The 27,669-nt window shown below is 37.7% G+C and overlaps 2 protein-coding genes across 5 annotated transcripts in view; one reads left to right on the top strand and one right to left on the bottom strand.

Annotated features, from left to right (window-relative positions):
* Positions 1–4,197: 4,197 nt before the first annotated feature.
* On the bottom strand, positions 4,198–14,533 carry hpda (4-hydroxyphenylpyruvate dioxygenase a). Its single transcript, XM_084730447.1, has 14 exons — positions 14,467–14,533; positions 14,236–14,262; positions 13,914–13,976; positions 12,934–13,038; positions 12,804–12,846; positions 12,638–12,720; positions 9,894–9,983; positions 9,703–9,809; positions 8,151–8,228; positions 7,524–7,686; positions 6,437–6,508; positions 6,165–6,287; positions 5,956–6,072; positions 4,198–4,528 (listed from the first exon to the last, which is right to left on the bottom strand). The coding sequence occupies exons 1-14, from the start codon at positions 14,467–14,469 to the stop codon at positions 4,415–4,417; spliced, it is 1,188 nt and encodes a 395-aa protein (XP_084586573.1). The 5' UTR covers positions 14,470–14,533; the 3' UTR covers positions 4,198–4,414.
* mtmr4 (myotubularin related protein 4) overlaps positions 7,662–27,669 on the top strand; it is a 74,864-nt gene continuing 54,856 nt past the window's right edge. Inside the window, exons 1-2 of one of the 4 annotated variants that reach the window (XM_084730446.1) lie at positions 7,662–7,728; positions 27,349–27,446. In XM_084730446.1, the coding sequence (XP_084586572.1) occupies positions 7,662–7,728; positions 27,349–27,446 (165 nt within the window). Of the gene's footprint in view, positions 7,729–17,746; positions 17,791–24,551; positions 24,697–27,345; positions 27,447–27,669 lie in introns of those variants that run through there. The other 3 variants (XM_084730444.1, XM_084730443.1, XM_084730445.1) reach the window with 3 other exon arrangements.

The raw sequence follows: 27,669 nt of genomic DNA, 5'->3' as shown, positions 1-27,669 counted from the left end.
AGTGCAGGGATAAATTAAAACTCACCAGGGAGAAAAGATGAACGCTCTTAGTCCATTTAGGACTTGAATTAGTGGTGCACTTCAGCCTCTTGTGGCCAAAATGAGTGTTACAACAACAAACACTAAGAAATGATCCTGTCAGAAAGCCTTTTCTCCTGATTATCTTTTTTTCCCACCTGATTTCACAGATAAAAAAGATGTCAATTGACTGATTGTTCTTAAGGCAGAAACACAGGACAGAACCCACTTTAGATCAGATTTTTTTTTTCTCACTTTCGTCTCAGGGTTTCCATAGGAAAGAGGTAGTGACTAGTTAATAATATAACTGGAGTAAAGCCATGCTAGGTAGACCTTACAGCCCTGAGCATCAGCTCAGTCTGTTGCTGCAGCACCAGTTTAATGAAAGCTCGGTGCTCTTTTCCCATGATTTCAAACTGTAGGGTAGGTAGAGCCTGAGAAAGATCTCAGGAACAATCAAACACTGGAAAAATGGGAAGAAATCATTTTAGTTACAGGAACAAATAATTGTTTTGTCATGGTAAATGTGCATTGCCAACCCGTTTTTGAGCTTGCAGCACTTGAAAGAAGGTCCACCTTAAATCAGATTTTGTTTAATTCAGATAAATAGTTTAAAAAATGTTTAACAGTCTCTCCAGACTACAAACAGAACAGAGATTTCACTCTTTTTACCCACTATTCCCCTGTTCAGCCGCTTTGGCAGACTGACAGACAGCAAATGTGTTTATATCCTTGGAAAGTTACACTTAAATGTGTAGATAAAAGCCAACCTCAAAGATGGCGCTCTGATTTTCATCTTAACCACAGACGTCTTCATGCTTGCGTGTCTCTAGACTAAATAATCAGAGATCAGAGAAACAAGAATTCAGTTAAAGCGTGGACTTTCCTTTAAAGTGAAAATGTGAAAGCTGTCCGACTTCAGATACAGTTCAGCTCAGCACAAGCAGCCGACAAAGAGCTCATGGGTAATTGCAATGTAACCAGTAGCACTTATTAAAGCCTCATTTGTGCCTTATATTCATTCAGACTGCTCACGATCAGGAAGCTCCCAACACATTAAGCTCTTACCTGTCAAACCAAAGAGGCAAAATCTTGAACACAGTGAACTTGTGCCTTTTTTTCCTGCTTCAAGCTTTTCTTTAATTCTGAGAATGAAATGTGCTTTCAATGACCAGAGAGAGCACACCAGAACTGAAGTGGAAGTCATTCAATATTTTGGACAATCGTGCAGAAATGAGCTGTGGTCCCGTGTATGTACTAATACCTCACTTTGAATGTGTCAACGCAGCGTCCTCCAGCTTAAGTTTCAGGGTTTCCTTGTCTGTTATTTCTGGAAAATGGAAAATGACTGAAATACAAGCAGCACTTTGGCTTCAACAGATTTTAGATTGAAAATAAAAAATAAATGTCATAGTATTCATTTAAAACAAGCCCAAAAATCATCAGCACATGAAAAAAAGATGCAGAATATCTGATGTGATTTCATCCTGTTCAAGATCTTTCTCTTTGTGTTTGTTTATGTGTTTGTTTTGTTATGTTTTTGCAAGAATAATGAGCTGAAACTGCCTTTTCTATGAGTAAAAAAATCCCTCCAGAACATTAAGGGATATGTCAGTATATTTTGGATACTTTGTGTACAAAAAGAGAACAACAAAAACAGAAATGAAATATAGTGTTGTATTTTATATATAATAGAACATTTCAATATAGTGACATGTCACTAATATATTTATTTACTAATATATTTATCCATTTTGTCCAGGTTTGAGTGGTTTCTGTATAGACTGAATGTTTCTATATGGAAACTGACCAGTGCCATCACAGATGTATCAACCTGTCTTCATTCCAATTATATGCAAATAAATTATTTTGAAATAAAAACTCTGGACTGTTTTTTTTTTTTTTCCATGAGGGTCCACAGAAACTCTTGCAGCATTGAGGAAGTATAGGTGTAAAGGAACAGTTCACCCAGTTAAGCTTAAAATGGAAACAAATAAAGATCATTTGGTCATTGTATTACACCTCAGGAAACATCCAGCAGATTTCAAGAAGCACAAATGGAATAAAACATGTTTCTAATATAATTATACATGAGATTCATCATTCACAGTATAACAACGGCTAAAACAATGGACTGATTTACGATACAACCCTTTGAGGAAGTTTCTTTAGGGGTAATTAAACTGTGGGTGGAGTGTATAATGTGCAGCCCAAGGCGCAATATGAAAATTCCTAATTGCAAAAGTTATATGATAATTGGAATAAGGAAGCTAACAAAATATGCATCACATAAATCCTTAAAGCGCATTACTACTAATTAAAGTCTGTGGTGAATACAGTACAAAGAGATGACTGGGGTATGTTGCACTAGAAATAAAATTAAATACAAAGTTTTATTAAGTTCCTCCAGTTTGTGTGTGAATTACAGCTTTGTGACATTTTTTTTTTTTTTTGCTCCCCTCTGGCTCGAAACAAAAGAGAGCATTAATGTGGAGTTAAGTCAATAGTGTAAAACAAAAATACAGTTCTCACCAGAGCTCCAAGAAAATTACATTACATTAAATTTTACAGGAAGTTTAAGTAATGGTATAGAATCGGCATCACTTCTTATTGCTCAGTTTCAGCAAAGAGAGAGCTGGATAGTTTCAAGAAAGTTTTGGACATATAGTTTAGAAAAACTGGATTTTTTTTAGGTATCTACAAACCAGGATTTATCTTAATAATGAGATAAAATTCATGGACAAATGTGATAACAATTTAATTGACATATTCTTTGATATATATAAAAATAAGGACAATAGGAAACTTGTTTTCAAAGTTATACTCAAGTGCTCAATCCATTAAGAAACACTCAAATAAGGTTTGGTTAAAATGGGAAAAGAATCTGGACTTGTCATTTCAGAGGAAGACTGGTTGTACATGTGCTCTCCACAGTTGACTTCCACCAGTTAAGGTCTGGAGGAAGTTCTGTTGGCATTTGATTAGATATTTCACAACCCCCGAGTTAAGAGAAGGGTCTATATGGAGGAAACGCAGAGAACAGCTGGTAAATAACTTCCATGTATTTTGGAGCTGCCCAGCCATCCAACTGTACTGGCAGAAGGTAATACAAGTCATAAAGAATAGAGATGGATTTTACAGATTATTTGGGTGATATTGCAGCTCATCCACTAATGCTAGACAAATATCTATTAAAGATTTCATGAGCAGCCAGCAAGAAAGCTATAACACAAAAATGGTTACAGACCGAAACCACCAACAAAGACTGACTGGATAAATAATATGACTGATGTTCAAATTATGTAAACAAATATTTTTGTGCTAAATTTTCAGGTTGACAAATTTTTACAGCACTGGGAGAAATGGACTGTGTTTCTGACCCCACAGGATCATCACTGATCTGACGCTGTATGAACTGACATGTACACCAATATAACATCTGTATGAATGTAAAGGTGATCAACAGTTTATTCCAATGTGTTTTTATGTTTTTCTACAAATAGGGTATAAAAATCAAATAAAATCAAATAAATTAGAGTACAGAAAATCATTTTAAAACAACTGGAAAACTGAAGCCCCTACTTTAAAAGAATGAATGAGATTATTTGAACATATAAAAGAGCATGTCTGATGATAATATTATATGGTGTGTGTGATTTTTAAGGAATGTGATCGTTCTCAGTGTGAATGCACATATAAAGTATGTGTGTAATGTATATGAATGTGTGCATGCTTCACATTAGCTGGGCATCAACCAGTGACATTATCTTTTATATGAAGGAATTATGAAAATGCTCCTTTAATTAGTTAGTAACTAAACCCTGAGGTGGAAGCCTTGACATGTAATAAACATAATTATACAAAAAAAAGCCTGGCGTTCTCTGACCACCAGCATAGATGAAGTGCCACATAGGCAAACATCTGCATTCAGTTAAAGTGTAGGTGCTTCCTACAGAGCCCCTAAAGTTCCACAAGGAAAAGAAAATTGAGTGCATATATAGTATATTCAGGACTTAAGGTCCTGGGAACTTATTACTTTGTGAACGCAGAATCCTAGGAATATAAGAGTCTGGGAACACAAATAAAAGCAAATAAAGCAAATAACCGAAATTTTCCAAATGTCAAACTATTCCTTTAAAATTTGAACCTCTTTTTTCCAAACACACATCAACCTGCATGGACATTTCATGTTTCTTTATTTAGCCAGACAGCATGCATTCTACAGTCAACTTAAAGCCTATCTGATAGCACTTGCAGCTTGTCACATGAAGACATTCAACACTCTGTACATGTGTTTGATGTATTGTAGTTGTGGATGATGTTGTTGATTGCCTCTGAAATGTACAGCCATATATAACAGTCTAAGTGTGGTTTGGCAGCAGTAGCAGGCGGAGGATCAGTAGAAGGCTTTGGCCTGCCCTTCGGGTGTCAGCACTTTGAGGTTGCCCCTGGCATCTTGGTCCTTCTCAATGGCCTCAAAGAGAGACTTGAAGTTTCCTGCCCCGAAGCCCTGGAGGGAGAACAAACACACACAGATGGCTAATTACCCAAAGATCTGCCTTCTTCTGTGTCATTTGTTATGGCTCTGGGGATCTTTCTCCCAGACACCGTTCAGGGTGTTAAACACTTTGATGTTGGATCATGGCAGATAAATATTCTCACAGGGTTCAAACATCCACTCTGCTCACCGGGGGCGCGCAAATTAATCATGTAAATATTTTCATAGATAATCAAAAGATCAAGTGTTGGTGGTTGCGCTCAGAGATTCTTTGCTGTGGTTCAGATCCAGTTTCTAACTTTCATGCCTCGTATCCACATGTAAAGACTTGGTGAAATGCTGGAGAGTGACAAGATGTGCCTGTTCTGACAAGAAAAATGGGTGCTAGGTGTTAGAAATAAAACGTGCCCCAGGGTGCAACCCAATCCAGAGATCCCCCTCGCTGTGAAGCCTTTTAATCTGTATCTATGATAGATTTACTGGGCTTTTACAAGTGGGCTACTGTTGTACTGCTCGCACTGGGTGGGAGCTATAAACAGGTGTTCAGACAGCTCTGTCTCTGCTGCTTAAAGACAGTGAAAGTAAGAAACAGGAGCACAGGCCAGTAAATCCCTTCACAAAGACTTAAAGCTGGGTTGCACCAACAAGATGTATTTTTAAACCTGACTAAATCATGAAATTATGTTGCCCCCACTTTAAAACTAGTTTAAAATTAAGAAAGATTCAGTTTAAACCTCTTCAACCTAGTTTTTACTCTAGATTATATTATGCTACACCAAAACTTTAAACCCTCTTCTTTTTTAACTAGATCCATTATAAGGATAACTATTTGGCTAACTAGAACACAATGCAACATTTTGTTAACTTTTTATCTAGCTAGCAAACAATGTAGCTATTCTTTTTACTTTATGTTTCATTAACATTTTATCCAGCTAACAATGTTACTTCTTTAAAACTTTTTAGCTAGCTAGCAAACTATGTAGCTTTTCTTTTTACTAGTTACTATTACTTTTTACTTTTTTAGCTAGTTAGCAAGCAAACACTCTAATGTCTCATTAACTTTTTTTACAGCTAAAAATGTCACTTCTTTAAAACTTTTTAGCTAGCTAGCAAACTATGTAATGTTTTGTAAACCTTTTAGCTAGCTGGCAAACAATGTAGCATTTTGTCATTTTAGCTCTCCAGCAAGCCAACAATGTAATGATTTGTAAACTTTATTTACAAAAAGGTTTCACATTTACCAGGTCCCACCAGCATTTGGGTAAGTTAGCTTTGCCATATTGATTAAAATCTGTTTAATTCTGGTTTACATCAATAAACTTGGGTGTACTAAAAAGAGATTTAGATTAAATGAACCTTAGTTGGTGCAGCTCAGTCATAAAAGCTAAAAATTACCCTCAGTACACCAGTAGTTAGTCTAACTGGTCTCTGTCACTTACAAAGTGGTTGTTTCGCTGAATGACCTCCAAGAAAAGGGTCGGTCTGTCCTGCACAGGTTTGGTGAAGATTTGAAGGAGGTAACCCTTGTCGTCAAAATCCACTAAGATTTTCAGTTCCTTCAAAGGAAATACAGACAGTTTATATTTTAGAACATGAGCAAAAAGGCTGTAAATGACTTCAGGCTTGCTGAAATAACACGTCTCCTCACCTGTAAACGGTCGAGGTCCTCCTTCACCTTGATCTTGGCAGTTTTGAGTTTCTGCCGCAGGGTGTCGTAGTACGTGTCAGGCGCTGAGAGGAACTCCATCCCTCGGGCGCGCAGGTTCACGATCTGTTTTAAGAGAGAGAGAGAGAAAAAAAAAGCAGGATCTCAACTTGCCCTTACTTGCAGACGTGGGGGGGGGGGGGGGTCTGTGCAAAGATGAAGCTGAAGTCTGTGAAATTTGTAATTTTGAGGATAACCATACGCAAAAGCCTCACGGATTCAATGATGTTTGACGTGTTGAGGGCGATGTGCTGAACACCTGGTCCCCCATTATAGTCCACGTATTCCTGAGAAGAAGGAGTTGCGGGATATGAAATGGACTGAGGCAGAGCTGCAAACCATCACAAATCTGAATGTCACAATCCCTCATATGCTAAAAGTTTGATCCACACAAGGGAAGATTTTGATTTCGTTGACAAATTGCACAATTGTTCCTCAAGCTGCTGGGCACTCACTGTGATAAAGCACTGTATTAAAGGACCAGTGTGTAGAATTTAGTGGCATCTAGCAGTGAGGTTGTAGATTGCAACCATCTGAACACCCCTCACCTCACCCTCCCCTTCGAAGTGTGCAGTAAAAACTACGGTGGCTGTGAAACACTAAAAAAATATGAAAGGCTGTATATAGAGTTAGTGTTTGGTTTGTCCATTCTGGGCTATTGTAGAAACATTGTGGCCTCCATGGAGGAGGACCCACAGCCTATGTAGACATAAAGAACTCATTCTAAGGTAACAAAAACACAAAGAAAAAAAAAATACCTTGGTAAACCTTCCTCTTTTCCTGTGACCTACTTTAAAAGGTCACATTTAAAGCTAGCTAATGTTGGCAAAACACTAGCTAGGTAGCTCACTAATGATTGATAAAGAACAATAAGCTAGTGTGTCTAGAATCAGTAAATTTAAAATCTGAATATGTATCACATTTACAAGTCTTCCAGCAGCATCTTTTAGCCATCTTCAAAATTAACTTTTCTTTTTGAAACATAGACACAGGAAGAGTACAGGAAACAGGAAAGAAGAAAGTTGGCCGCAGTACCGAGCTTGTTCAACTGTCATTGGAGCACAGAGTGAAAAGGGGTGGGACCTAGGAAAGGCCAGTTCTCTGCAGGTGATAATACACTAATGACAATGTACTTGTGAATATTATATTCCACTCCTGCCATGTTCCTGTCAATAAAGTTGACCTTTACCTTTTTTACCTTTGTATTCTGACAATAATTCCCCATAAGTCTCACACCTTGGACCTTTAAACAGAGAGTCCCAAAGAAAGTGAGACTGCTGGAATAATAAAATAAAGTCACACCTGGATTTGAGATATCCTTTTCCCCGGTGCAGGTTCATTGATGGGCATCTTGATGGTCTCCTCATAGTTTGTCACCACTATGGACCGCAGTGAACTGTACTGTGTGTGGATCTGCTTGTCATCTATCGACCAGAACCGATGGAACATCAAACACTTCTGATACCTGGAATTTGGAGAACACAAACAAGAAAATGTGATGAAAGAAGCCATACCTTATTTGGAATTGCTGAAACATGCCATGGATGTACATCCATGCACTCCACCTGTCTTCACGTTTGGACCTATTTATCAATTGACAAGATTGTGATAGGATTTATTTTTCACCATTTTCTGACATTTTATAGGCCAAACAACTAATAATCGATTATTCAAGAAAATAAACGATAGATTGATCAACTACATATTAAGTGTTTTAATCTAGGTTACAATAGTTTGTAATTTAAAAAAAATTGGTCACCAGAAAAAAAAATCTTGGGAAACACTGTCCTAGACCTGTAATGCTTCACTGGAGCTTTTGCATATCAGCTCTAGGCAGAGTGACCCTCTGTAGTGTGTTTACTTGTCCTTTTACCCTGTGTGTGTGCTCTGCCCGCCGTGTGTGTACGTGCGCTCAGACAGGAGTCTTACCAGTCTGAAACTGGCACCATTTCATCATCTGGCTGGTTTCCCACAATGTGATCGATGAAGTTTAAACCTGCTGGTGGACTGCAGAAAAAAGAAGAAAAAAACTTTGCACGGGTACTTTTCCATGAAAGAAAATAAAAAACAAGAAAAGAACTCATCCTTCCTGTTGTTTTTAACACTTTCACACTTGTATCAAAATGCATTCACTTCATATTTTTTGTTAAAATCTGGAAAAGTCTCCCCAACTTACACTGTCAAAATAAACAATTTGCTTTAACTTAAAAATTTTCATCCAGACTGCCTTAAAATCTTGAGTTGACTGAATTTGAAAATACTAGTTGAGGTAATTTTTTTGTTATGATTCAAAACAAATAAACTTTTCTTGACAAACAAACTTGTTCATGACAAAAACATAAGCTTAAACTTAAGATAAGTTGAATCAACAACTCAAAGTCACACTGACAAACTTTAGAACATGATTTTTGTTTTATTATTAGCTTAAGTGACTAATTCAATTCTAATCGTTTTCATGTTTTGCAGCTTTTGCATTATTGTGAAAATGTGTTTTAGAGACACACAGCCAGTTTTCATCTTAAATGTTTTCTTCAAACCATTAAAAAGAAGGATCTGTGGAGAGATGTAACTCTAAACCAATGCATGCTGATATGCTGATCATGTTTCTTTAGAAACTTGATTTAATGAGTTGATTGAACTCTGTGCAGTGCAGTTGAATGAAAGAAACTTGTATATTTCTGTTAAGTTAAAGATAAAAGATAAATTGATTCCACTAAATTCCTGTGGATTTTTAAGTGTGTCAAATCAGCATGTCAGGCAAAGAAGCTTTTTTCATTGACATGTTTTGTGTCTAAGCTTAGGTCACCCAAAAATGAAAATTCACTCATTATCTCCTCACCCTCATGAGGGTCAGGTTTAGTTTTTTTAGGCCACAAAACACTGCTGGACTTTCACAGGAAAACAGTGTTGCAGAATTTCTCAAACAATGGAAGTGAATTGTGACCAGTTTTCAAATGTAAAGAAAAAATCCAACAGAATAAAAATATAAAATGCCTTCATACTGTTGCTGGTATAATCCAAGTCTCCTTAAGTCCCAACATGTCAAGTTAAAGACGTCATTTCCTCCATGTTTTTAGCCTGAATCTTCACTGTGACTTGGAGTCACGTTGATGTGCACATGCACACAGTCTGTGTGTGTGTAATGTGATGGTGTGCAAATGTCAAGTCAGAACTTTAGGAGACTCAGATTACACGAGACGAGCAGTATGGAGGCATTTTATGTTGTTTTTTTCCCCTGTTGTTTTTTTATGTTTGAAAACTGGTCACCATTCACTTCCATTGTTTGGGAGATTCTACAACACTATTTTCCTGTGAAAGTCCAGCAGTGTTTTGTGGACTAACAAAATAAACCTGACCTTCACTCACCTTGAGGGTGAGTAGATAATGACTGAATTTTCATTTATGGGTGAACCATCCCTTTTTTAAACAACAAAATTAAATTTAGCAAAAATATATTGTGGTTAAGTGTTGAGATACTCACAGTTTGGCTAACAGAGGGTCCCTGAACAGAGGCTCTTTGTAGCCCGGCAGGAACAGGCCTTTGTAGGGGCCAAGGTACTCAATGAGTGTGTGTGTTGTATCTCCATACTGGGGACAAAACATGAACACAACATTATCATTCATTTCCAGTTTCATGTGTGTATTTACATGAAGCTTTCCCTCTTTACGTACCGTTTGAACCACAGCGTACTTGACCCTCCCATGGCTGTCCTGCTCCACCCAGGGCTCCTTGACGATGACAGCTCCGCGCTCTTTAGCTGTCTGTCAGTGGAGAGGTGTTGGATCAAACACAGGAGCATTAACAACAGTGTGTCTGTGTGCAGACGGTTCCTGGATGCCCTCCACTGGCTGAACACAGAACAACTTCCTCCACATGCTGTCACATACAGTATACTGTTTTATGTAAGCGAGATCATGCTACTGTTGACCAGTGGTGGAACGAGTACTGAAAATCTGTACTCAAGTACAAGCACTGTTACATTACTAAAATATTACTCAATTACAAGTACTGGTGCTAGAAAAATACTAGGGTAAAAGTACAAAGTATTCATTTAAAAAACTACCCAGAGTATTAGTTAAATTTTACCCGTTGATGTTTAATGGATTATCAAAAGCAGCATTCAGTCAAAAGTGGCTTCTGTTTGTCCAAAAAATGACTCCAAACTCTCCTCTCTAAAGTTGCTAATTCTGTGCATTTTCCTTAACTAATGAAAAAGCCATCAATCAATTAATCATTAATAATTTTAGATACAAACTAAATAGATAGTATAATAGTAATAAATATAATTTTTTTTTTTTGGTTTTGTTTTTTTGTTTTTTTGTTTTTTTTCCTGTTTTTTGGGGGCAGTTTTTAAGTTTAAGATTCCTTATTCAGAAGGCAGAAGACCAGGGAGAAATAAAGATCGAAACAGACTTGAATGAATATGATTTATGTAGGGGAAATAAAAAAAAACACAAGAGTCTGCTGATTCTATTCTGCTAAACTTTATTTTACTGATATTCAACTTTTGAGTTTTTTAATGACTGACTAAAAAAATTTGGGGTAGGGGGCTCAAACTATTGTTGGCTTCCAAAAGGAGGGCATGCCAGAAAAAACTACTGTCTTATTAGCTACAAAAATGTAGATGAATGGTTTGGATTTTAACTCAAATTGTACTCAATTACTCTGTACTCAATTATGATTTGAAAATGACTAAGTAGATTACACGGTGTAATGCATACTTAAGCACAAGTAAAAGTACAGACTTGAAAATCTACTCATAGATGTTCAAGCACCCCCAAAAATGAATTAATTACATTAATTTGAGTATTTGTAATTAGTTACTTGCACCCCTGCCGTTGACCTGAGTGTAAACTCAGTGTAGTCATCAAACAGTCAACAGACACAGTTTATTCAAACCTGCAGTCTGGCCTTGACTCAGGTAAAGAGTTCAGATGAGCCACCAAACATCAAAGCTGCACTGTCACACACACTGACATGTTTGTCTCTGTTACAACACACACCGAGTGCACCTCACACATCACCCTCTGTGAGCATGTGTAGTGTTACCATACAAATCCAGCTGGGTTTATAATGTCACTCACTTGCGTTGAAACATCTTGGAGGAAACAGAGTTGCAGTTAAAAGTAGAACTGAATTTGAATTTGAATACTTATCTTACTACTTCTATTACTGTGCATAAGCAGGGCTGGGAAATAAGCACATTTACGTACAATTATGATGTATTTGTACTTTACTGTGTACTTTACTGGAATATTTCAGTTTTCTGCTGGTTTATACTTCTCTTTGCACATCTCCAAGGGAATATTGTACCATTGACTCCACTATTTTTATTTGTAAACTTTAGTTACTCATTACTTTTCAGATTAATCATACAAAACATAGTCAACAACTAATGTTTGATGCAGTATTATAGGTTAAGATAAGACTTTATTGGCCCAGTAGCTCAGTGCACTCCACATCCTGTCTCATCCCCCTCCCTGTCTCCCATTCCTTGTCCATCTTGAGCTGTTGTGTAAATAAAAAGGATGACAAGCCCAGAAACAATCTTTTTGTTGTTGTTGTTGTTGTTGTAAAGATAAGACTTTATAAAGATTTATAAGCCCACAACCTACACAGCTGTGAATTAAATGCAGGACTCTCCTTGAGTCTATGAGGGGGACAAAGGTTTAGATTCTGACCTGGAGACTGAGGTTTGAGTCTGGTGTGAAACTGGATTTTTAGACTTTGTACACTTAATATGTTCATTTTTTTTCTTTAGAACTATTTTCAGTTTTTAAGTCACAGTTACATTTTCTTGTTTAGATTTAGGCATCAAAATGAGTTGGTTAGATTTAGGAAAAGATTCTTGTTTGTCTCTGACATGCGGGTGTAAAAAGCCAATGTGCCTATATTCCCACATGCATGGAAGAGAACGGGATTAATTAACCCCCATGACATAAAGTGGGTGAAAATAGCCACATTGGCTATTCCACCCTGGGTGCAAATATCAATATTGGCTTCTGACACCTGGATGCTAACAGCAACTAATTGCAATCCAATACTATAATCTATATTGTTCTATAATGGACCATTTTCTATAATGAGCACTTTTTCTTGTGGCACTTAAAGTACATGTTGATGGCATATCATTGTGCTTGTACTTGAGTAAAATCTTAAGGCAGAACTTTTACTTGTAACTGTATATTTCTACACTTATTTCTTATTTCTGAACACTGTAAAAAACAGTTTTGTGAAATATAAATACCACTAAGTGTATAATGTTCCACACTAATGTCAAAGAACATGAAGCTTTTCAGTTTTGCAATTCAGTTTAAATTGATATTCTTCCTGGAGGGCTAATTCAACCCAAACTGAGACTGAATCCATGAGCACATCAACGTTACACAATGATACTTGTGTGTGTCATTGTTACCTTGACTAAGAAGTCACAGTCCTCCACTTGGAAAGCAATGTCTTTGACTGCATCTCCGTGCTTCATCAAGTGATGGCCCATTTCTGAGGAAAGATAAAACCATGTTGAAATGCAGACACACTGATGTCGTGTCATGTTTCAATCAGACTTTTATTTGAAAACTTGCCTTCATTTCCAGGATTTAGTGGAGATTCAAATGCAAACAATATCTGTGAGGAGAGATGAGGGCTGGTTCACTGGATATAGTGTACATTCAATATTTGCATTCAGTCAGCACAGGATGTTTGACTGCATACCTTATCCTGTCTGATGACATGAGACACCACCTCTCGGCTGCCTGTCTCCAGACCCTTGTAGGCCAGAGGCTCGAAGCCCATCTTATCACAGTAGAAGGAGGCTGCCTGCAGAGTGATCATACTGTCTTTATTTCTGATGAACTCTGACAAAGTGAAGTACTCTAAGAGTTAGAGAGTTTATCTCCTGCCAAAAATGTGGATTGTTCAGTCCTAAGTCAGACTTACGCTGTTTTCTACTTTGTAGATTTCATTTCATTTTAATTAAATTTAGTTATCATATTAAAATATATTAAAGTGGTAGGGCTGCAATTTAGCAACATCTTTCATTATCGATTAATCTGACGATCATTTTCTCTATCATTTGATCAATCATTTTGCATACAATATGTCAGAAAATTGTGACATATTTTTTTAAAAAAATCAGCTAATCTTATTTTCAGAACACTTAAGAACTGTTAAACAGTAGTTATCCTAACTTGAGTTCTTTTGACTTGAAATCAGTTGAATGATTTTACTGTACAGAGTTCAATCAATGCATTAAATTAAGTTTCTAAAGAAGCATGATCAGCATGTGAACAGACTGCCCAGCATGTTCTGTTAGAGATAAAGCTCTCCTGAGAATCTTCTTTTTTAAAAGTCTGTAGAAGACATATGATTAAAACATGCTGCGTGTTTCTTAAGATAAGAAATGAAGCACTGACTGAAAAAATATGAAAGGAAAGCAAATTTTTGACTGTATATTGAGAACACAGTTATTATGTAATTTCTAACTCTAAACCTGAAAATATTTCAGTAAACACTGAAAATCAACACAGTGCATAGAAGCTTCGAGTGCTCAAAGAAGCCCAGTGAAAACACTGACGTAATATAAAGTATGTGGAAAATAATTAGATATGATTTGACTGGAGCTGAAATTCTGAAAATGACACAGATGACAGAAAAATATACTTTTAGTCACATGTCAGCATTTGGATACTGACCTGCTTGGCATTGCCAACCCAGAAGGTGAGATGATGAAACTTGACAAACCTTCCTCTTGCATGCTAAAAGGCAAAAGCGCAACAGAAGAATGACATTGACTGATAATAAACAAATGAAAAATACCTGTTTTGTGTGGTTCAGGAGTATTAAATAGTTTCACCTAAAGAGTCGCAATCAAATTTCATAATAGCTGAGGGTTTTGAATGACTCATTTATTCTTTCAACATTCAGCCACCAAGTACTTATTTGTGAACAGTACTGTTAACATACAACAGACTCCTGACCACAGAAAGCCATCTTCAGAAGCTGTTTTAATCTTACCTTCTCCCCTTTATCTGTGTAGCTTGTCTGATAAGAAAGAAACGATATAAATCATTAGAACTTGATCCACAAGAGCTCATATTTCTAATGTGACTTAACTTAATTAGCTTGTTCTTATCTGCTGAAGATACAGTTATCTTCACAATTACTCAGCTGTGAAACTGTCTAATGTCCCACAACTGAGAGCACCTGCTCATCATAAGTGACTCTGATAACGGTGTGGTCTCTTACCATGCTGTGATTGTAGATGGGCCACAGTTCAGAGATGAGAAAGATCTAAAAAAAATCTGTTTCTGGCTGGCAGCATGCAGATAAGTACTGACCTGCTGCCCAGCTGTGATTGGTCATTTAAGATCTACACCCACCTGTCCGCCTCCTCACTTTCTGCTGTACTTTAACTAAAAAGTTCAACAGTAGTGGCCAGAGTTTTGCATTCTCTTCTGAGTGCAGTGTCTAATCAGATGTTGGTCCTCAGAGCCCGAGTCTCCACAGAAACATAGACACATTGACCTCAGTGGAGGGAAAATAATGAGATGCTACCTTCAGTCTGGTCTCAGTTGTTTTGCCTGAGATAATAAATATGCCTCTCAAGTAAACAGACTCAGGTGAAGATCTATTAATGTCATTTTAGAAAGGACAATTTCTGAAGAAACTGTGGGTGTGAATGTCTGCTGTTGAAAAGCTGACAATAAATTGCATTGCTGGCTTTATAAGTTGAATAATGCTAATACTGTAGTGTTAAAAAGCTGATGCTAAACTGAATTGCTGTATTAAAAATCTGAAAAATACCCAAACTGTATGAACAATGTGCAGTATTTTATGATCTGTTGAAGGGGTGATGCAAAGCAGAACTGCTGTTGAATAATACCATTCCTGTAGAAATGATGTGAAATATTTGATGGTTTGTTGAAAGGGTGATGCTAAAATGAATTGCTGGCATGAAAAGTTGAATAATACCTAAAATGTATGAACAAAGTAGAATATTTTAAGGTTTTTTGAAAAGCTGATGCTAGACTGAATTGCTGGCTTTAATGTGTATGAAGAAGCAGGTGAATAACTATTTATATAATATAAAATAGACTCTGTACAGCTAAAAGAAAATCATGCAAGCAGACTATGAGGAACTGGTCTGTGAATGCAGCACTAAATAAAGTATTTGGCAGTAGTTTTGAGGGTACCAAAGGGTCCCACAGCTGTCCACCCTTATTCCCTCTCTAGTTTCTGATTTCCACCACCAGAGGGCACAATATTGCCCAATTCAAACTTCCATAACAGAAACAGATCAGTAATCATGTACTTTGAGATCAGAAAGTGAAGCCAGAACTTTTTACTTGCATATGAAGTGAGTTTCAATAACTCTTCAATGAATTATTGTTCTCGGATATGATATATTTATAGACTTAAATTTCCTTGTCTCCTCTTCCTCATTTCAAGGACTCACACATTGAAAGAAGGATTAACGAACAGGGCGTTGTGTACCAATGATTGTCAGAGTATCTGGCAAATCAAAAACTCTCAGTGATAGCAAAAATGTACATATGCAGTATTTTCTGTCAATTTCTGGATAGTTTAGACAGAGGTTATAAAATCATCAGGGGTCATGTCCGGCCTAACTGTGCAGGGCAAAGAGGTCAGAGGAGTGTAGCAAACACAGGGTTGAGGCGTTGTGTTGCTGTTGACTGGTATCGGAGAGCATACGAGGTCAGGTCCAGGCTGCACAGACAAGGCAGATGAACAAAAATAGTGTCTGGCCCCAGCTACAGTGCTGTAAATAGTGTGTACAGTACACACGCACTGTCTGAGTTGGAGCTCCAAGAGCAACAAATTTGCATAAATACTGAGTCACTTTAGTGGTTCAAACGAAAATTCAAAGCAAGAAGTGATCAGACTATGGCTGCAACTAATAATTAGTCCTAGTCCATTAATCAGTCAATTTTGCGGGGATTAATTGATTTTCATTTTGTTTTTTAGAAGTCAGAAAAAAGTGCCAAATGCCAGTTCCAGTATAATGTCTATTAACCAACAGTCCCAAACACAAAAATATTCACTAAACAATGATATATACTGCATATAGAGAGAAGGAAAAACTGCACTCTCACATTAGAGAGGCTGGACCTAGAGAACATTTGTTTTTTTGGCTTTATAGATGACTTCTGACTTGTAATCAACTTTCAAGGTTGTGAACTAATTTTACATGGATCAATTAATCAATTAATTGACTCAGTGGTCAGCTTTAGATCTGACAATTAGTGCTGTCTGAGTAGGGGAGGTAAGTCTGTCTTGATCTGCATCTAAACAGCCTTTCTTTCTTTCTTTCTTTCTTTCTTTCTTTCTTTCTTTCTTTCTTTCACCATTGTCTCCATTATTGCTTATTGTAATACACACCAGTCATTCCCAAAGACTGGGTCGTGACCGACAGGTGGGTCACAGGAGATTTTATTTGGGTCCACAAATAAATCAAATATTGTAGAAGAAGATTTATATATATAGTACACCTTTTATCTAGCATTTACAATCTATATATTATTTTACAGATGAGAGAAAAAAAAGCTGTTAATTCCGTCTGAATCCACTTATTATATATATGTTGTTTTTCTGATAAGAGTAAATAAAAACAATGAGATATTCTGTTAAGTCAGCCTAACTTTATAAAGTTATAAAGTTTTAACTTGTGTATATATTTTCAATAAAAAGCATCAAGATAATACAGGGCAATGCACAAATTAACTATTACCAGAATGATGATAAGGCTGAGTTTGACTTGGGACACATTAGTTTGTCATTTAAAAAAGTTTGGTCCCCAGGAAAAAGGTTTGATGCTGATATACACTATATATTTAGATCTACAATATGTATAATATGTAATACAATAATAAACTTTGTTTACATAGCACTTTTCTTAACAAGGTTACAAAGTGCTTCACAATACAAACAGCAAAGAAACAGCAGATAAAACAGCACAAATAAAACACAGATAAAAATACAGAAAGTAAGAAGGAACAAAATAAAATATCATAAAGGTCGCAAAAATCTGAGGGATATAATCGGTTAACAGAGTTAAAATGGCCAGAACAGAGTAATAAAACCCAATGACTTGATTAGCAATTCACGAACGCCTTCCCATAAAAAAAGGTTTTCAGCAGGGATTTAAAAGAAGCTAATGATGTTATGATAGATATGATTTTTTTTTTTTTCATTTCCAAAGCTCTTCATTTCAATATTTTATTTTAAAGCCCTGCTGTGCTCTGACAGTAACTGTGTGTCTGTGCACACGTACCGCTCTGTGCATGTGTGGCTCCAGTTTGTGCCGCGCTGTGATTTTCTATTGGTGCGCTTTAGGCGTTTTGTGGTACCCGATTGGCCCTTCCGTGGGCGTGTACTATTCACCCGCTTGACTGTTGTAAATCCTTATTGGCCGGTGCGTATTCTGTAGCGCCATTGGTTCAGGATATTCAGTTTCCTGCTCTACTGTTGGCTCACGCTGTTGTCATCACCTAAGAATGCGGAAGTCGTGTAGTCTACTGAGTCACCGTTGTGTCAGCTGATTCTTTCTGAGTGAGTAACTCGATTTATTTTGTAAAATTAAGTAACTTGTGAATAATGTATTGTGTGTGACATGGTCTCAGGCTGTCAGACTTGTGTTGGACGTGTGAACCTTGTGCTGCTTTGTCGTTTTCTGTTGGTAATGAGGCGAAATTTACTCACCAGCCTGTAATAATGTTGCTATCCGGCAGCTAGCATGATGCTAACGTTTGCAAACACTGCATACACACACAGGCACACTTTCGGTTTGTCTTAACTAGTCGCCTCCTCGCACAGTGTCAGTCTGTGGTGAGGCTGTTGTCCACTTTCACTTTCACCTGGCATGTCTTTAAACTTTGTCTCTGTTATCACACGGTCACACCTGTTGTGTTGTCAAACAGAGCACCTGTTATTCACTGCTCTGCTCGACCTGACTATTTTGCCGGTATGCTGGAAATTTCTAGGCTTTGTTTCTTTGGTCCGAGGAAAGCACCCTGGAATCTCCCACTGAACTTATTTTATTCTCATGAGGAAGAGAAACCGGTTTTTGCAGAAGTCAACCTCATGCTTAATCTCTGACAACAGTTGCTATTACTTTGAGTATTTTTCCTTATTACATAACATCTCTGTTGCCCTCACTATGCATATAATTCAGCCTTTGCCAAATTTTACATACTCTAATTTCCATATAGATAAGTGAAATACTGAGCCAATTTTACTTCAAAATCTAAATGCCTGCAAGTATTATTTTCCCAATTAATCATTTGGACTACAAAATGTGAAAAATAGATCTTTTTTCACACCAGCCATATTGATATGAAAGACCAAGCTAAACACAGGTGTTGCCAACTGTACTAATTAAGGATCATTTCCAGTGATCCCTCCATGCTGACTTAGAACTTTAATCAGGCCTGAAAAGTTGAGCCCGAGAAATACCAAGCCGGATAAAATTCTGTCCGAACCCAAACCAAACCTGTCCCTCATAGCATATTTCAGCCTGAACCCAATTACAGCCTGACATTTTAACAAGTTTCCCTCTATGTACCAAACAATAAGAGTTGGCAGTGACAGGGACAGTACATGGGGGGATTTGAATACTACTACTGACAGCAGTAGTAATAATAATAATAGCAATATTACAGCCCAAACTTGACGTACGCCCATGAAACATGTGAGAAATACCTGACCTAAACTCATTGTGTTCAGGCACGGATCTAAAGCTCTACCCTGATTCTGACAATGTTCAGCCCTGACAAACACCCTGTTGTGTATGCATGCACACTGCACTGCAACAGCTTTTTAGTACAGTGGTGTTTACACTGGAACTGGGTGATGGCTACTAAATAATGATGTCCACAGTTAAACACCAACTATGATATTGTTGCCGGGTCTAAGAGGCTCTTCATCATGGCACCACATGTCTATAGGTCTATTGTGTTTAAAAACAAAATAATGAACACAACATGAAGACAAGGTGCTGTGAACAGCAGCAACGGCTTCACTGTATTTTCTCTCCCACATGTCAACAGTGGAACTTGTGCAACAACTCTGAGGGGACACACTACCTCAAATACAGAAGGCTTTTAAATCACAACATAATGATGGTAGAGGAAGCAATGGTTGATGACCGTCACCATCGTCATCATCATTGGGCCAACCCTAGTTTACATATATGTTGGGGCTGATTGGGTAATACCTGTAACACATCCATGGAAAGAGAGGAAGCTGTTGTACAACTTTGCATACCTTTTTTTTTAGGAAACATAGGATTTAATCTGTAAACCGTATCAAAACAGCGCACACCTTTTTCAGATTGAACATGCCCTCTGGTTCGCCTTTTCAATGACATGGAACCGGCCCCATTCCAGTTCAGGCACCTAATTTTGTATCTTTCTGAGCATTTCCACCAAAAATAAACGGGTTCGGAACTGGTTCCTGAAATTTTGGTTCCCAGCCAAGGTGAGCATTTCATCTATACTCAATAAGTAGTTGTGCATTGTGCAGCGTCCTCTGTTGATGACATCTTTGATTACAGTGGTTCCACTCAAAGCTGATGGAAATGCGGGCATGTTAACTAGACAGCACCCAGGTTCCAAGAATGGGACTGGTTCAAGAACCAGTGCTAATTTGATAGAAAAGGGCCCTGTTTGACCTGAATGGAATGGAACCTTAATTAGTATCATCAGTAACACCTGTACTTACCCTACTATTTCACGTCAAAATGGCTGCTGTAAATAAGGTCAATATTGATAAATGCCCATAACAACTACCTAAAGCCTTCTGTTATGCCATCGAACCTTGTTTTGTTTAACTAGCAGTCTAAAAAACTATAGATACCCAGTGTGCTAGCACAAACGACAAGACAAACAACAAATCCTCACAATTAGGAAGCTTAAGTTAGAGAATCTTTGGCATTGTGCTTGATAGATGACTTAAATGTTCAACTGATTAACAAAATAGATTATTCATTTTCATGTACATTGTTTTAGCTCAAGCTTTGTCTATTTTGGTGTTTCTTGTAATCACTACTGGATTTTCTGGCTGTATCATTTCCAATATCATTTTATAATTGTCATATTTTGGAGGTACATTGTGAATAATTTAATATGCAGGAAAAGCTACTGGATGTAAACACTGAACACAACTGAATGATATTTACTAAATGAAAAGAAATTATCTGGTTTTCACCTGTGTTTTTATGATACTTTTTTTATTGTGTCAGTTTACAAGGTGTACTCAATACCGCAAGTACAAGAGCCATTTAATAAACCCTACCTTCGTGAAGATTATAATGTTCAGAATAGTTTGTGATTCTGTTAAATTGTGTTACGTTGTGTTAAGAGGCGTTTCAAGTGTAGTTGAAACATTAGTAGCTGGTTGTTAAGAGCTTTGACTGTGTGCTTCCAGCTCCATCCCTCCAGATCCATTTTAGAAATGTCCTCCAATGATTTCCAAAAAGGATGGAGAAACAGGGGCTTTAGATTTACTGAATATCTTGCACCCTGTACTCGTCAGGTCACCTCCTACTAACCAGATGTGATATTTTCTCCTAAATATGAGGCCAGCCTCTCTAAAGTGCTAATGGACATCAAAAATTTCCTGTGAGAAACATGCAGGAGGGATGAAGCCTTAGGCCGGAGAACATACTTCCTTTTTAACCACTTGTTTGTGTGTACATTCGCGTAGCATTAATTTCTGAGGACATACACAATAGTCGCTCCAAATGGACTCAGGCTACGCTAAGATTTAGGGAGATCTTTTGGCAGAATATGGTAGTAAAGGAATATAATATTTATAAGTATGTTTTTGTCCTATAATGCCTATAGATGATTTATAATCACCTGAGAATAAGAATTGTTAGGTTTTCATTACCTTAGAATGAGCAGTTTATATTAGGCTTGGGCAGTATCAAAGTATTGTATACCAGGGTATTTAGAAATCCCAAAGGTACGATTTTCAGTACCATCATTGTGAATAAAGTTATCTGAAACATAGAAGTTGCTGTTATTTCTTTTTACTGATGGAAAATAAAACATGTAAAATGAAATTGATTTATTACAATATGGAACAATATGGAAGAATTACTTGGAGGTAGGAAAGAAATAATTGGCTGGTCATTTCTGCATGATAACCTGCTAATTAATTAAATATAATTAGAAGAATCTATGGAATAAGGGTGCTCATTTCATATGTATTCATTAATATATGGACCATAAGTATTTAAACCCACCAAGTCTTGTCCAGTGTTTCCCCTCTCCTGGTCCTCAGAGCTCACTGCCCTGCATGTTTTAGATGTTTCCCTGCTCAAACACACCTGATTCACATGTTCAGCTCGTTATCAGGCTTTAGGCTGTCAGGCAGAGGCTTCATGACGAGCTGATCGTCTGTGCCAGCGCAAAATACTGGTTAAAATACGCACTTGGCTGGTAGATTTGCTTTACTCACCAGCCAAAAAACAATGCTAACCATTGAGTGGCTGGTAAGATTTGAATATTCACCAGTCACTATAATGTTCACCATTCAGCCAGTGAACAGAAAAGTCAGTTTTTTCCCTGTCTCTTGGCTCTGTTTTCAGGCTTTAGAAAATCCAGCCCATGATGGTTTGTCAATCACAGGTCATTTGAGAGGGAGGGTGTTCCTGGCTTTTCTACAAATGCAAATGCGTGTGCACATCCCTTCAAATGGTGAAAGCTTGATTCGATGGTAGAAAATACTCCAACTCCAGCAAATTTTCAATAACTCCTTTACCTACAATGGTGCATAGTACCAAAGATGTTTGTGAACACTTTCCCGCTCCACCCAGAGCCTTGGTCTCATTGTGTTCAATGTGCCAAAGAGGTATGATGACAAATAGTGGTGAATGACTTTTTAGGGGGTTCAGTGGTGTGTATGTGGTATACTAGCATCTCCAGGGTTTCGATTGGAAAAAACTGTTACGCCCAATGGGGGTTTGGGGTTGAGATGAGCTAAAAGAATAGCTGACCTGGTCCACCTTAAACGTCAATACACCTTAAGTGAGCCTGAGCCGAAGTGGTCGCCAACTTCAGAGCTAATCACGTTCACATGCAAGCAAGACACGAGAACTTGATTCTCTCTCAACCTCACACAACCTATGCACTTTAAGGTTGTCTTTAAAGGATAGTACTTCCTGTATAGTTAAATTCAAAAAACATCTTAAAATACATTGGAAACCCTGCTTCTCATCCTGCTGTTAGATGGTATCACAGCTGCCTCTGAAGTCTGGAGTGCTCCACCCTGGGGTCATGAAGTATCAGTGGGGCGGGGTCTCGATAAGGCTCATGCCAAATAGAGTTTTCACAGGATATCTGACTCCTTCTACTGCGGTTCAAGCTTATGGGTTTAGAGGGAACATGTTGCTTTATGTTGGTAATTGTCATTTTTCTGCTGGTTTGTTGTAGAGCTGCCATGATTAATCAGTTATTAATCAAAATGAATCACCAACTATTTTAATGATGGATTTAGTGTTTTAAATCATGTTTTACTTAAAAAGAGTCCAAATTCTCTGATTTCAGATTCTCCAGTGTGAATATTTTCTGGTTTCTTTACTCTTTATGGCAATATTTTTGAGTTGTGGGCATCTGGGGATGTCACCTTGGGCTTTCGGAAACACTGATCAACATTTTTAATTAATTGATAATGAAATAATTGTTATTTGCAACCCCAGTTTGTTGTTTAAACCATGAGTCAGGTGGCTAGTACATTTCTTCACCCCAGCTGTATTTTTCATAGGGTACTTGTGTTGGGTTTCCTCTATGCTAAATGCAGAACAGTATTTATTAGTAGAGAACTTTTTTTTTCTTTATTTACTCTTCTATGACAGTAAACTAAATATATTTGGGATGTGACAAAACAAGACATTTTAGGGTGTCATCTTAAGCTTTGAGAAACACTGACATTTTCTGACTGATTTAATAGACCAAACACCTATTAGTCAATTAATTAACAAAATAATTGATTGTTTAATCAACTATGAAAATAATCGTTAGTTGCAACCCCAGTCAGAACCTGATACCAATACTGGATAGGATTAGTCCTATCTTTACCTGTGTATGTTCTATCATTGTCTACTGCAGCTTTAATAATAAAGTGACTAAATGGGTGGCTAACGTGCAGAATTGCATGTTGTTGATGAGCAGTTGCTCAGCTTTTGTCCTTTATGGCTCACTGTTTTGGTTTCACAGCCCACACACTCTACATACAGTACTGTATGGCTCAGTCTCATCTCTCTCATCAGCCCTGTGTCCAGCAGCAGGCAGCTGTTTTCAGCCAACAGACTCTGATAAACCCACTGTACACTACCTGCCTGGCACCAAACTGCAAACAAAGTGAGCAACAAGCATGTGAACATCTAGCTAAAGATCCAGGTATTTTTCTTTGGGTTTGGTTGAGTCTAAATCAGAGCAAAAAGGAGTGAATAGTGGACTTACATTCATCAGATGGCCAGAAACACAACAACAGGCAATTAAAGTAAAGTAGGTAATTATTAGCTAACATGTAAACTATTACAACTTTATAAGGCAATGATATGTCAGGTTGCTGGTAAGTGCTTCTTCCAAGTGGCCAAATCATTGTTCACTGCTGATCATTTCACTACTGAATTGATATAACTTTGTTTATAAAAAGTTATTCTAATTTTTCTGACATTTACACTCTGTATGCATTCTTTTTGTATAGTTAAAGGGGTAGTTTAGCCAAAAATGCAAATTCAGTCACTATCTACTCAACATCATGCTGATTGAGATTCAGGTTTAGGAGACTTGGATTACACTAGATGAGCAGTACGGGGGCATTTTCTATGTTTTTTCTGTTATTTTTTACATTTGAAAACTGGTCACCATTCACTTCCATTGTTTGGGAGATTCTGCAACACTGTTTTCCTGTGAAACTCCAGCAGTGTTTTGTGGACTAAAAAACTAAACCTGACCTTCAATCAGCATGAGAGTGAGAAGATAATGACTGAATTTTCATTTTTGCGTGAACAATCCCTTTTAAATTATCTGACACTATTTCTGAGTCAGAGATTCATTCTGCTTAGAGTATGGTCCTGTACAACAGTTATGACTGGTTGCATACATCTGGTGATTTGTATTTTTATGACCAATTACGATGAAGGCTGTCCCTTCTGATAAACTGAGTCATGAGTGGAGGTGTGTGAAAAGTAGAAACTCTGTGCCCTGTAGTGTGGCTTCTTTCACTTTGAGAAGCCTGGCACTGAAGAGAGTGGGAGGGAGAACGAGTAAGCAATAGAGACAGCGCTAGAGAGGGAGGGAGGGAGGTATGTCATGCACTGGATTACAACCCGTATGTGTTTAGGAGACGGAGACTACTGCTACTGTGAAAGGCACTGAGCTTTAATTCAACCTTAAAAGGTAAATAGAAGTTTCAGCAAGAGGTTTGCAGAGTCGGCACTTTGTACAGGTAAGAGAAGTCAACTTTGGAAGTAGTATTTTGTAAGTTGAGAGTAGTATTTTTTTTTTTCTTTTCATGGAGCTGTGTGCAAAAGGGGGTGTGTCTGGAAAAAAAAGAAGTGTAGTGAAGTGAGGCAGTGAGAACTTCAACCCAGTTTCAAACTGTGTCCTTGTAATCAACACATTGATGTTTAGTCTATTCCTAAACACAAGGAAATGAACATTATGTCCATGTTTTGTCTTGCTTATGGTGTGTGTTCCTCTCATTATAGTTAACTTGCACTGAGCTTCCTGGCTGAGCTTGCATATGCACAGGAAGAGAAGGCAGTGCAATATTGGAGTGCTACTTTTCATGAACTTATTCAGTGAATCAAGTGTTTCTACTGCTTGCTGTCCTCAATTTGTTTTTTCACTGCATGTGCAGCTACTGTAGAAATGCACAGCCCTGTTCAGTTATCCAGTAGTAGGAGTAATTTCAGAACCTCGCAGTCATGTTTTTAGAAGATCAGGATATCCACCTCACAGTGCCAGCTGGTGTGTTGGGTGTGTGTAGAGGAGCTGTGTTTGTCCACATCTGCTGTCTACTTCTCCTTCACTTTATCTGCTTGGCTGCAGATAATCAGATGAGGAATGTTGAGTTCGTGTTTCCTGTAAATCAGAAGTTTGTCCCAACACATCAGGTCAGGTGAGGTGAACTGCTCCGAGGTTTCCAACGTGGCGTCAGGCTTCACACATGCGCCTGCATGTCTATCTGTAGCACTGCATGTGTGCAGCGTGTTTACACTGACTTGACCCCATTTGTAGAGAGTAGTTCTTGTTGCAGATGGCCAGTTTAACCATCACCCTGTATGTACTAGAGTTGTCACAACACCAGAAATTTAGACATTGATACAATACTAGTACAAAACCCCCATTATTAATACGTGTTTCAGTACTATGGCAAAAAGAATAAAAGCTCAAAGCACACAAAATAGGATGAAATGAACTGAGGTCTTAGATCATTTTTTTCAATAGCTTTGGTACTTTCGCTACTTTAGCTGTGGTTAGGGTTGTTGTGGTAAAAGAATTTCCCTTGCGGTTATTTAAGTTGGCTACAAAGAGCAGTACGAGTGCCAATGTTTTGTTTGTTTTTGCAAATTACTTGAGATAATTAATTTGATGCAGTAACACTAAGTCTAACGTTATCTGTGGATCTCACGTCACTGCAATGCATCTTTATCATCTGATGTATACTAGCTGCTGATTGCTAGTCAAAGTTTCAGCATGTTGCAAATAGTTTGCTGCACAGTTTAATCTTTTTTTTTTTACGCATAGCTATTAGGGGTGTCACAATTCTCTAAATACACAATTCTATGTGACTTTCAATTTTAATGTCACAATTCAATACGATTTTTCAATTTAAACACTTTTTTACTTTGCTCTCACGGCTACAATATTGTTAGACTATCAGGTTTTGATTTGTAAAGATCTAGAAGTCATTGGTTTTATGCCCTGACAACTGTTATTTACATTTACAGCCATATAATGGGTAGTAAGCTACACTGCCTTGTTTTTGACGTGTTATTTTTTTCTTCAGACATGCTGGATGCTGCGAGTAGGCAGGGGTGAAATTGTGACACCACTATTAGCTATATTGTTACCTTCAGGGCATGTATATTAAGTAAAAGTACATAAAGCAGCAACACAACACACACCTAAACTGACAGAGCAGAACTGTCTGGCTTCCATATAAGCAATATAGTAAAAGTACAAGCAATATAGTAAAAGCTAACAACAAGCAACATGAAAAAACAGATATGGACTTACTGTTCTCATCATTTCATTTGCTTGCATTGCACACAGTTTCTCTTGACTGTCCCCCAATATTACAGTGCAAGTCCAACATCTCCCCACCCTTGCGAATTACCACATTAGCTTTGTAGCATGCTAATGCTGAGTTCAACAGGTTAACCTACAAAATAAACTGTAAAAACAACATAAAACATGGAAAACTTAAAGCTCATATATTTGAAGTCTGGTAACAAACAGCTGGTATCAGTCCGTCCTCGAGCTTGAGCTGTTACTGGCCCACATGTCATTTTTTTCTAAACATTTATTTAGCCTGCATTAAAGTGTAAAACAAGAAGGCGGGAAACAAGAAGCACATGAACATAATGTTTTGTGTTGTTGCTTGCTATCCCCTGCAGTTGGCTTGTCAATAGTGCAGTTTTTTGAAATTGCAGTTGTTGTAACAGCCCTAGCTACTAGCCCTAAATACTATCACTACTATAACTACAGGATATTGTATCTGTTTAAACACTTTAAAAAGTATTGAAATATCAATACTTTTTATAATCTCATGCTCCAGACACTTCTGAGAGATGTTGAGTTGTGGGGCTTTAGCAGTGGTAGCAGGGAGCTCATGATAAAAAAGTAACGTACATCCATACTCAAGTTCCTCTTAAGATATTTTATGATTTTAGTGTCAGCTTTCATTCAAGTTGCTGTACTTTAGACCAAGGAAGGTCGGTTTGTGGAATCCAGCCCTTTACGCAATCACACACTCTGCAACCGCCCACACACACACACACACACACACACACACACACACACACACACACACACACACACACGCACACACACTCCATGTCTGAAGGTAGTGTGTTTTTTATGTTGGCAGGAGCCATCGCTGGCACAGCAGAGCCCAGTAGACGGGAGGAGTGGGAGGGATCTGAAGAGGAGTGCCCAGACCGACTGTCTACAGCACTGGCTGGCAGCATGGTGAGCCAATCACACTACACAGGAGGCGACCACTATGTTAATATATACAGTGTTCTCTGCTGTAGATTCCTGATTGTTATTAAACTCAGTGCCTCTCTGAACACCTCACATCTCTGAAGGTAAAATGACAAGTTGGGATTTCTGCACTCACACAGGAAATGGCACACTACTTCTACTACACTACTACTACTACTCTACTACTTCAAATTTTTAACAACCTACT

This window comes from Lutjanus erythropterus, chromosome 11 (genome assembly GCF_056507025.1).
Source record: "Lutjanus erythropterus isolate fLutEry1 chromosome 11, fLutEry1.hap2, whole genome shotgun sequence".
In the NCBI taxonomy this organism is placed as follows: Eukaryota; Metazoa; Chordata; class Actinopteri; order Lutjaniformes; family Lutjanidae; genus Lutjanus; species Lutjanus erythropterus.
The sequence above is the reverse complement of the archived record's forward strand: the minus strand, read 5'-3'. Positions and strand labels throughout refer to the sequence as shown.

Coding starts and splice junctions, on each gene's coding strand:
- hpda (XM_084730447.1), bottom strand. Junction 13,039..13,913: donor GGGTTGGCAATGCCAAGCAG/GTCAGTATCCAA, acceptor ATCACTCTGCAG/GCAGCCTCCTTCTACTGTGA. Junction 9,984..12,637: donor ACTGTGACTTCTTAGTCAAG/GTAACAATGACA, acceptor CTCCACTGACAG/ACAGCTAAAGAGCGCGGAGC.